Raw genomic sequence first — 11,427 nt, 5'->3', positions numbered from 1 at the left:
CGCCACCGCCACCGCTGCCACCGTTCCTGCACCCGCCGCCGCCTCCGCCGCCGGCCCCGCACCACGGCCCGCTGCCATGCTGCAAGGGCAGGAGCGAGCATCCCGCCGACCCCAATGGTGCTCTCTCGTCGTCTGGTGCTATCGACCAAAACCCAAGCACTTTCCAAGAAAACCAAGCTGTTTTTCCGTCTAGTTTACACTCGCCTAGTATGCCAAAGCCAGTCGGTAAGAGGCAAGCCTCAGCGAAAGACAGTGTCGCCAGCCCGCGGCTGCTGGTCCAGAGCAGCCCTCTGAGAAGGAACATGCCACCAAACTCTCTCCCCCAAGTGCACTTTCAGAGCAAAGCCTATTACAGTTCCCCCGCGGGCAGCGCCAGTGCAGGATCTGTGCCTTTCGAGACAAGCATTCCCACTACGGCACCCACCCACCCCAGGCTTGTGCAAGCTTGGGAAGGTGCCACTAAGGCGTTTTCTCCCATGGATCAGAATTCAGCACCTTATTCAAACCCTGTTGGAAACCAGTTCTCATTCGAGTGCCAGTCTGGCCCCGAGCAGAGGCAGCACAGGCAGAAAAATGCCAGGATGCCTTGGCAGCAAATACACCTCACTTCTGCAATGCCCGGTCAAAACAGGCTAGAGCTGTCGAGACAGATCACCAGCCAGAAGCTCCCCTTCCCCCTGGGCACGTCGGAGTGGCAGGGGAGCGGGAAAGCCCAGAAAGGGTCCCCCGTAAGTAACTCTCCGGGGTACCACGGTAAAAAGCTCTTGTCGGGAGAGAGCCTCGGGGTCCAGAGGGGGGACCCCAACTCGACGGGTGCTTTCTCTTTCGAGAGTGGGAAGGAGCCGGGGTCTCCCGCCTGCGATTCGAGAAGCAAAGCCTTCTTCTACAGCATCGGTCAAGCAGGTCCTCCTCCCTCCAGGAGCTCGTCGGGCTCAACGCTGGTCCTGCCGCCGTCAGCCTTGGTGGCTGCCTCGCCTTGCGAGTCCCCGCTGCCGTCCCCTGTCCCCAACCCCACCTGTGGCAGCACCTGCTCGTCGCTCTCCCCCACGTCCAGCAGCCCGCTCAACCCCAGCTTTGAAGACAGCCAGATGTCCGGAGCGCTGACACCCTCTCCCTTCTTCCAGCACCCCTGCCATCCCAAGGACGGCAACAAACCCTTCCACCCCTCCGATGTCCTGAGCTCCAGCTCGCTTCATTACCACCCCCCGGACTCCATGAAGACCTTCCACTTCCCTCCCGATGCCCTGAAAGACGACAACCTCCTGAAATGCGCCCCGGCAAGCCCATTCCACAAACCCGGCGTGGAGGTGGCCAAAGGATGCTCAGATGGGCTGGATGGGGAGCAGCCTCCGCCGCCGTACTCCTCCCATCACTTGCTGGCCAGCTCACTCAGCAGCGCCAGCCTGGATCAACTGGACGTGCTCCTGACCTGCAAGCAGTGCGACCAGAACTACAGCAACCTCTCCTCCTTCCTGCAGCACACCCCCCGGACTCCATGAAGACCTTCCACTTCCCTCCCGATGCCCTGAAAGACGACAACCTCCTGAAATGCGCCCCGGCAAGCCCATTCCACAAACCCGGCGTGGAGGTGGCCAAAGGATGCTCAGATGGGCTGGATGGGGAGCAGCCTCCGCCGCCGTACTCCTCCCATCACTTGCTGGCCAGCTCACTCAGCAGCGCCAGCCTGGATCAACTGGACGTGCTCCTGACCTGCAAGCAGTGCGACCAGAACTACAGCAACCTCTCCTCCTTCCTGCAGCACCGCCAGTTCTGCGCCTCCCATCCCGCTCCCCAGGGAGAGGGCAAGGATGCTCCCCGGGTAGCCGAGGGGCGGAAAGCGCTCCCCCCGGAGCCCCACAAGGCCCCCAGCCTGGGGCTCTCTCCGGACCCCCAGGCGCATTTGTTGGCGTTAAACAAGAGCGATGACTTCTTGCTGGATGGGGAAAGCAAAAGCGAGGGCAAGGAAGATGCTCTGAAGGGTGGCCTCTTCAACGGCCTTGCCGCCAGCTCCCTGCCACTCACCGCCTCGGACCTGGACATTGACGATGCCAAGCTGGACAGCCTGATCACCGAAGCCCTCAACGGCCTGGGGTACCAGTCAGATAACCCAGAGATCGACAGCAGCTTCATAGACGTGTTTGCCGATGAGGAGCTGACGGGCATGAAGGCAGCCAGTGGTGGGATGTCCCACAAGGCGAAGGAAGCCCTGGCCTCAGAGAGCAAATCAAAGCAGGCAGGAGTGGAGGAGAAGGCAGCGGGCCAGCCCAAGGCTGGCTATTTTTACGAGGACGGCCACCCAGGTGGGGAGCAGGTGAAGAGAGGGGCGGGAAAGCAGCACCTTCACAAGGGGAGGGCGGCACGGAGGTTGGCAGCCCAGGAGCCAGATCCCGGGGCAGCGGGAGCGGAGAGGACGGCCAGGCTGCGGGCAGGCAGGAATAGCAGCGTCCCACCAGCCACCACCTCCTCCAAGTCCACCTCCAGCCAAAAGCATCCCAGGAAGCTCAGCCAGGAGCCTCCGACGAAGAGCGAGGTGGGGCCGGGTGTTGCCACCAAGAGCTCCAAGCCACCCCGGTTCTCCATGAAGGACATGAAGAAGCGGAAGCCCCGAAGCGGGACGTGGAGCAAGGAGCTCATTCACAAGATCGTGCAGCAGAAGAACAAGCTCCACAAACTGCAGGTGAAGAGCAGCAAGCAGGTGCAGTTCCCCCAGGTCACCGAGAGGCTGCTGCCAGCCGCCAAGGAGGGCAGGTTTCGGGAGTATGACTACGTCTCCGACTCGGATGATGATGGGGCAGAGTGCAGCAAGCTCCGGGGGAGGAAGAAGCATGGCACGGGATTCATCGGGAGGACCAAGTACAGCTTTAGCAAGAAACGCCTGGGAAGAAGCGAGAGAGGCAAAGAGAAAGACCCAGCCTGGAGCTATAACCAGAAAAGGGACGGTCAGAAAAGGGAGGCACAGGAGCGCAGGGGGGTCCCGAGCCAGGAGGATGCCAAGAAAGAGGGTTGTGCGGCCAGAGTCCGAAGACGGAGCAGCCAGTCATCTACTGGCAGCAACCACAGCGGTAGCGTGCCCGGCGAGATGGGCCCCAACCCACCCCGTGCTGATGGGGCCAGCTCAGGCAGCGAGAAGGGAGGCACGCAGAGGAGGAGGCGCTCAGGCAGCCCAGCACGCACGCCAAGGACTCCTCTCAGCCTTCCCACGGACAGGAGCCCGAAGAAGAGCCAGAAGAGCAAAGAGGACTTTTCCAGGGGGAGCAGGCGGTTTGGCTCAGCCAAACCTTTGCTAGCAGGCTCCAGGACACGTCTGAGTACTGAACCAGATGTTGCTGCGATGGACTGTGCAAAGGAGGAGCCGTTACCGCAGCCCCAGGAAAGGCAGCTGCCCAGCACGGCCACCTCGGGCAGGAGCCCTGTCGGGCTCTCGGGTAAGGAGGGGGCAGAAGAGCCCAAAGGAGCAGCAAAGCACACGGGTGAGGCAGGAGAACCCACCCTGGAGGCTCAGGACTCACCCGAGCTGACCATGGTCAACCAGAGGCATCAGTTTGCCCCTTTCACGAGTGATGGGCTGAAGTACCACGCAGAAGAGGTAATTGCTCCATCCCACGGCAGTAACGAAGCTAGTCCTGGCAATGTGAGTGCTGCCTACTCGGAAGCGGGCATCAAATACTTGAAGGCACACGGGCTCTGTGACGGTCGGAAGGACTATCCCGCGCCGGTTGCCCCGTATGGGGGAGATGCAGTGGGGATGATGCTCACTGCCAAGGCGCCCGATCCATACATCAGCAGCAACAACACGTTTTTTGATCCCAAAGGCCTTCCCGGTCCCTACGATGACAACCTCTTCTCAAAGCCCCCAGCCTTGGGCTCCTCGCATATGGATGACATGTACTTATGCCGGGACGACATCAACGCCAGCTCCTTCGAGCAGAAGCACGCCAGCATTTCCCCCTACGCCGCAGAAACGCCACAGGGCAAGGTCTCCTCCCCTCTCAGCTTCGATTCCTCTTCAATATTTGGAGAGCTTCCCGTCACCGAGTTTGATCCGCCGCTGTACGAGAGCGTTTCTACGAGCAAGGACAGTTATGTGACAACATTTGCCTGCCCCGGCAATCCCCCCAGCAAGCCGCTGCCATTTGAGCAACCGTACCCGCCATTCATGCCAGAGAAAGACTGGTCCCTCATGGAGGAGGTGGCTCCGATGCTGCCAGAAGACATGACTCAGTTCCACAGCCTTTCAGTGGAGAAGCCACTAGCCAAGAAATTCCCCGAGGAAGGACCTGTCCCCACCAGCCAACTCTCCCTGCCGCTGCCGGACAGGATAACGGATTATAACGTGACTTTTATGAACAACATATCAGACGATGAGCTGGAGATTAAGCGATTAGTCACAGAGCTGGAAAGTCAACTGCAAACCAGCAAGCTGGATAGCGAGGCATCCGTCGCCCTTCAGAAACCTGAGCAACACGTCGCTGCCCATCTGCGAGGACAGGCGGCTGAGCAGTTCCCACCGCTGCCAGTCGAGCAGGAGGCGGGCCAGGAGAAAGGACTGTTTTTGGCAGACGAGCTGGGCAGTTCAAGCCTCTGTGTTGGGGAGAGGCTGGAGGGCGAGAAGCCGGCCATCGTGAGCACCCGTGGGGACTACGAGAGACCCAGGGAGCCCTGGCCCTGCCCGGTGGAGCTGGGCTCGCTGGAGGCAGGGATGTGCACACCAGCCCCGCTTGCCGTGGACCATTTCTGCTCCAAAGACAGTGGCGAGCAGCTCCGGGAAGCTGCGGCTGCCGAGGAAAGTGACCCTGGAAAGATGGAAAAGGGGTCTTCCTCCAAAAGTCTACCTGGCTCACGCACGCCAGACCAAACAGAGGCTCCCGTCTACACAGACCCCATGACAAAAAGCCCTCCTGTTGTCACCGACTCCGTGTTCCCCAAGGCCCTGGCGGCAGCTGAAGCGACCAAAGATCCCCTGCCATCCCTACCATGCCAGCGTGGTGCCGAGAGCTCCCCTCTGCCAGGGAAAGCAGATGAAAGCTTCGCTGATGCTGCAGAGCTGGAGAAGTTTGATGCACATCTTCCAAACCGTAAACCTGAATTTGGCTTTCAGCAAGGTCCCACCCCAGCCTTGGATCTCGCCTTTTCGCCCCACATCAAAGAGGTCCCAGACGCAGAAGAAAGACCCTTAAGCAAGCCCGAGTCACCCAAAGTGGCGAAAAGCGCCATGGACTTCAAAGGGGATGGTGGTGGGGCTGCGTTGGTGGAAGAAACGGAGGAGAGGAAGAGCCCCACCCCCTATCCAGCCCCCGGACCAGGCGACAAAGCCAGCAAGCAAAAAGTGCTGCTGTTCGATATGCTGAGTCTGCCCAAGGAGAGCGACTGCGGCTCCCAGAAGATGTTGGCATGCCAGGAGACGGTTGCCAACCCTCTGCAGCAGCTCCAGCTCTTCGTTGCCCGAACGGTGAAGAGCAACGAAGAGGAGCTGTTGATGCCGTGCTTCCCCATGCTGCTTGCTCCTAGCCACCCCTCTGCTACCGCCCGCGTCCAGCCGGAGCAGAAAGAGGAGAGTGGTGGTGCCTCGGAAGGGGAAAATCAGACATATTGCCCTGCCCAAGGGGAGGGGACCGTCCCCATTGGAGGCAACGCTGAAAATATTGCTGCCCCAGCAAAAGAGGCTGTGCTTTTCTCCGGCGCATGCGAGCAGCTGGAGTCATTCAGTGCAACGGGCTCTTACCGTGCAAAACAATCCACGATTGCGAAGCCAGAGCTGCAAAATAATAAAACGGAGCTGCAGCACTTAGCAAATGAACATGCGGAGCCAAATGACATTAATATCTGTGCAGATGGTGTTTCCCGAGAGCGTAATGACCTCTCGCCACTCAAAAACACAGCGGTGACCCCACTGCCAGGGCAAGGAAAGAAAGCTGATCAGCTCATGGAAGAGCAGGAGCAAGATAAAAACAAAGCGACCTTGGCATTTAAAAAACACGAGCAATCCCATTTAAGCTGTAGTTTGCTTGAGAAAGAAACGCTGGGCAGTGCAGCAGCAGAGAGGCTGGAGAGGAATCAGGTGGGGCAGGGGGCACAGCCCCCGCGCAGTGCTCCCGTGAGTCCCACCAGCCCCCCCGGTCCCTCTGAGGAGGATCTCCACCAGGATCACCCCTTGGTGCCGGAGACAAAAGCCGGCGCAGGCAGTGCAAAGGTTCTCCGAGAAGGAAATGGCAAGAAGAAGTCTCTCAATGGCTGTCACTACACGGGCGAATCTCCAGCCAGCCTGCCCTTGCCGACCAATTTTTCGCACCCCAAATGCTTGCAAAGCGGTGGGGCCGAGGGAGGAGAGGTCCCCAGCTTCGGCACTCATCTCGCAGATGAGAAGAAATACAGCACGTCCCTGCTTAACGCATCGAGTTCTTTCGTCATGAAGAGGTGTCCTCCCGAGGCCAACAGCCATTGTGTCCATCACCCCACCGTGGGCCCGGTAGAGCAAGGGACATGGAAAAGGGCACCCACCTTTCCTCCCTCGCTGCATCACTGCGGGGCCGTGCCCATGGAGGCGGTCGAGAACGGTCACCGTCACCTCCCCGACAGTGTTTTGGGTAACTACGGACCACCTGAAAGAGAAGAGACGTCGAGACCCTGCGCTCTGCTGCACGCTGATGGTCTGGTGGGCTCTGCTTTGGAGATGGATGGTCCCCAGAAACCGCATAGGAAGGACTGCTCTCTTCCCTGCTCGCCGCCTTTCAACCAAGAGGGTGTTGGGAAAGAGGTACCTGAAAGCGCCGGTGCTGTGCTGCCAAGCTCTCATTTTCAAGAAAACCAAGCACGCACCGTCACAGATATGGTCGTTAACTCCATTCCTCCAGAAACCCAAGATTACCCAACCCAGCCCACAACGGATCTTCTGCCTATCAGAGAAAGAGAGGTAAACCCGAATCAAGAGAACAAGCTTGAAAGTTGCTCTGATGATGGAAATAAGCATCAAAGTGAACCAGAGGCTTTGTCCAATGGTTTTGTTGTTCAGCAGGTGCCAGCTACTGTCAGTAGAGGTCTTACAAGGATTGGAGATCTTGGTCCTGCTGAATTAAATGGCCACGAGTTTTCAGAGGCAGCAGAGGTGAGACTTGGTCTTTCCAAAACCACAGAGAGTGGAGGAAAGAGTTTAAAAGGGGAGAAACCCAAAAGCCGCGGGGCTGGAGAAGCTGGGAGTTGTGTGTTAAACAGTATGGGCCAAGGAGAGGGCAACACGCCCAACAGTACTCCAAACCCTTCCCAAAATGAACTTCACAAAGAAAAGAAGCCAAATGGGTTCCCAGTGACCTGCGACATTTGTTCAGCCACTTTCCGGTCCAAGCCTGGCTTGACCAGGCACAAAGCTGTCAAGCACCAGGTGAAGAACGGTGGCGTACCACAGCCCAGCAAGACTCCCAGGTCCACTTTGATTCCTGCAGACAAGACATCGAAAGCAGCCCAAAAGGTGCCCAGGAGGAGCCTGAAGGCTTCGGTCAAAGACAAAACCTGCAGCTCACAGATGCCGACCACCAACATTGAACACGTCCCCAAGAAAATATGCCCAGACCTGGAGAAAGAGCCCAGCGCGCAGATGCAAGAAGTGGTCAGCAGAGTGCTCAGCGACCTCAGCGTGATCTCCTTTGAGATGTCCCAGGAGCTGCACCGCACACGTGTTCTGCAGAGGGAGATGAAGGCAAAGGGACCGCGCTTGGAGACGAGGGGAGCAGGCGAGGTAGCAGCTGGGAAGCTGTACCAGGGACGGCAAGCCAGGAAGGGAGAAAAGGGCAGAAGGAGCCAAAGCAAAGATCCTGGAGAGGTGAACAGCAATTCTGAAAAGAAGCTCAACAGGAAAGTGAGACGAAGGAAAGCAAAGGTATTTCCCAGCAGAAATGAGCCCGATGGTCCATGTGAGCTGGAGAAGAACGCAGGTCCTCCCCCTGCTGTCCTCAGCTCCAGTCTGCCCAGGATCATGGAGGGCTTGCATGAGCCGGGTGGTTGCATCTCCACAGAGGAGCAAAATAGGTCCAACTCAACCCAGCACTCTCAAAAAGCTAAACAGTCCCCTTGTGCAGCTGAGTTTGCAGAGGACCTGGGCGACGGGATGGTGTCTTCAAAGGAGATGGACAGCAAGGAGTCAGTAACGGGCACAGTCGCCTGTCCCGGGGAGGTGGAAGATCCAAATGGAGTGGAAGACACGCAGGCTTGCAAAAAATGGGTTAGCAGGTTTGTGAAGCAAGTGGAGAAGGGATTGGGCAAGTTAGGCGAAGAGCAGCATTGTGGTGCCGATGGCGCGGAGGAGATCGATGCTGAGGCAGGAGACGGTCCTGCAGCAGGCAGCGGTGCTGGGAACCAGAGTGGTGCCCCGCAGGGTCCCATGGCTCCTGCTGAAGAGGGGCTGCCGCTGGAGACGTGTGATTCAGAAACAACCCAAAAGGCGCCTGGGCAAGGCGCTCTGCAGACCACGCCGGGGACAAGCCCTCCTCCTGCAGACCCAAAGCAATGGGCGAAGGCAGACGTGCCACTGGGCAGAGAGCACTGCGTGGAGAGCGCGGCTGTCTCAGACCTCCAGAGCTTGTTTGATGATGACTCCACGTTCTCCCAGCTGTTCCCCCGGGACGACCAGTTCATCCGGAGAAAGTGCACACGGGTGTATGGGAAGCGCAGCAAGAAACCCAAGCCCGTCACGGAGGTAAACCTCCGGCCAGCGGGTGCCATCGACCTCTTCACGATCCGATTAGCTTCTGACCTCAGCAAAACCAGCTCTTTCTGTGTCACCAGGGAGGACCCTTGCGAATATGAAACCATCTCTGTCGACGACGCCTTAATGCTAAACATGTGTCACGGCAGCAAGGCGAAGAGCGGAGATGCTGCTCCCAGCGGATCTAAAAGCATTGCGCCGAGGTCAGACTGCGAGAAGACCGACCAAGGGAAGGAGGACATTGACCTGGAAGACAACATGCTAACCTTCTTGTGCCAAAACAGCCAAGTGGACAACGTCCCCAGCTTGAACATCTGGGGGAGTCTGGAGAAGGAGGGAGAAAGCCTCTCTGCCGAGGACATGTTTGAGCCTCTGATGGAACTTGAGGATGAGCACTCGCTCAGAGAAGTGAGCTCCGAGCCCCCTGACCTGGCAGAGGAGCCCTACGATGGCAAGGCTAACGAAGATTCAGACTCTCCCGAATTTCATACCATCGACATCGAGATGCTGAATGCAAAGCTGAAAATGAGAGACATGTGCTTCTTCGGCCCTTGCGAAGATCTTCCTGGCCACGGGGAGGACAACGCTGTGAGTTTCAGTCCGAAGCCGGGCCAGCACAGCAAGCACAGAAGTAAGCTAGAAGATGGGAAGCTGGGGAAAAACCGCAGTGAGATAACCATCAAGGCCAAAGACAAGCAGTACAAATGCAAAGTCTGCTTCCAGTGGTTCCTGACGTTAGGGGAGCTGGACTTCCACAAGCTCTCCCATAACCCTTCCCCTCCGCCTACCTGCTACATGTGTGTCCAGCGCAAATTCAGCTCCCGGGAGCAGCTGAGGGACCATCTGAAGGAGAAGCACGCCAAAAACAAAGCCGGTCTGTGGGCTTGTGGAATGTGCCTGAAGGAGATCTCCGACGTCTGGATGTACAACGAGCATCTCCGGGAGCATGCCACCCAGTTCGCCCGCAAGGGGCAAGCGCAGAAATCCGTGATGGGCCTGCCAGCCTGCTTCGGTGAGGACAATGCCGCTGTCACCCACTTCCTCAACACCATCATGTATCGGAAGCCCAGCAGGTCCTCCCGGCACATCGACCCCAGCAGCAAGCATGCAGTTAGCAGGGAGAGCAAGAGCCCCAAGGAGCTGCCCCTCGAGCAGGAGGCCAAGGCGATGAAAGACCCCTTGGAAAGCCACATCAAGGTGAAGCCACCTGCACCCAGCTCCTCTAAAGCATCCGCCAGTCCGTCTCCAGAGCACGTGGCAAAAAGCGAAGGCACCCCAAAATCTGTCCCCATGCACCCGGACTGCAAGGATCCTTCCAGGGACTGTCATCACTGTGGCAAACAGTTTCCCAAACCCTTCAAGCTCCAGCGGCACTTAGTCGTGCACAGTTTACAGAAGATTTATTTGTGCCACAAGTGTCCAATGTTCTACCAGGAGACCAAAGAGCTTCGAAACCACCTCAGCCAGGAACATGGGATAGTGGAGGAGCAGGAGATCAAGCACACCACCCTGTACGCCTGTGAGCTCTGCGCAGACGTCATGCACGTTATCAAGAAGTCCTTCATCTGCAGCATGTGCAACTACACCTTCTCCAAGAAAGAGCAGTACGACCGGCACATGGAGAAGCACCTGGTGGGAAGCAACAAGACTTTCAAATTCAGAGGGGTCATGAGGCCTGGCGTTGCCTCCAGAGAGGGCAGGGAGAAGGTGAAAGAGGACAGTTCTCTCCGGGAGGGCATGCCGCCGAGCAAGAAGAGGAAGGTTGCTCACCACGGCAGCTCACTCCCGCGCAGCTCGCCGGTCCACCTGGACCACACTAGTGACCTTCAGCTGGTAGAGGCTGCAAGCCCCAGCCTGCAAGCTTCCACTGACTCCTTCCCTACAGCACCCGGTGACCCAGGAGCACCTCTGCCCCAACCCTCCGTGAAAACAGAAGACCTGGTGGGTGACTTCTCCGACCTCCTGGCAGAGATGGAGAAATCCCAGTTTGACACCCTGCCTCCACCACCCTGCCTCTCCCCGTCTTTGCCACAGGCTGCGGCGAGCAGTCCAGAGCTTGGCCATATCGCTGCCCTGTCCATCGAGGAGCTGGAGAAAGGAGCATTTGATGGGAAATCACTTCCTTTCTTGGACTCGCCCGAGTTTACCATTGACCTTGCTGGCTTGGCTTGTAACCAGGCCACAGACCAAAAGCTCTCTCCTCCACACCTGACCGAGAAACGTGGCTACACCGATGCCCATAAAAGAACAAGCGTAGGCAACAAAGACGAATATATAGCGGGTGTCCTGGAAAATCCCAGTGCAGCCACCGATGCCGTGGATCAGATCCCATTTCTCCAGCTTGCCAAGAAAGCCTCGGAGCTTCCTTCCCCGCAGGCAGAGGCTCCACCAGCCAAGGAGACCCACAGGTGGGGCAACCCCAGTGCCAGCGACGCCTCTTCTTGGGAAGGTGCATCTAAGACCGCATCTCTAGAGGCTGCCCACCACCCCCTGCCCCTGAAGGACAAGACGGCATCGCCCACACTGAACAGGGCTGCCAGAGATTCAACCCTTCAGAAGAAGACTGCGGGTAGCCAGCCCGGCAGTGAGGCGGCTCCTGATGCGGGCAGCCCCGGCGGCAGCACCGAGGAGGGTCAGCAACCCATCTTGGGGAAGGAGAAAGCCGTGCCCGAGGCTAAGGACAGCAGCGCTAACACCAAGGACCAAGGTGGCAACCCGAGCAAATCCACCAG

General features: G+C 58.3%; 1 protein-coding gene across 1 annotated transcript in view; it reads left to right on the top strand.

The window, feature by feature from the left end:
• The window catches only part of ZNF469 (zinc finger protein 469), a 13,613-nt gene that overhangs the window by 1,052 nt on the left and 1,134 nt on the right, over positions 1 to 11,427 (top strand). The window contains 3 exon segments of the mRNA XM_019471534.1: positions 1 to 4; positions 6 to 1,307; positions 1,589 to 11,414. The exon segment at positions 1 to 4 is cut by the window's left edge and continues 1,052 nt beyond it. Coding sequence (XP_019327079.1) covers positions 1 to 4; positions 6 to 1,307; positions 1,589 to 11,414 — 11,132 coding nt within the window.

This window comes from Aptenodytes forsteri, unplaced genomic scaffold (genome assembly GCF_000699145.1).
Source record: "Aptenodytes forsteri isolate BGI_AS27 unplaced genomic scaffold, ASM69914v1 Scaffold50, whole genome shotgun sequence".
Lineage (NCBI taxonomy): Eukaryota > Metazoa > Chordata > Aves > Sphenisciformes > Spheniscidae > Aptenodytes > Aptenodytes forsteri.
Note: the sequence above shows the minus strand (reverse complement) of the source record. Positions and strands in the feature narration are given on the sequence as shown.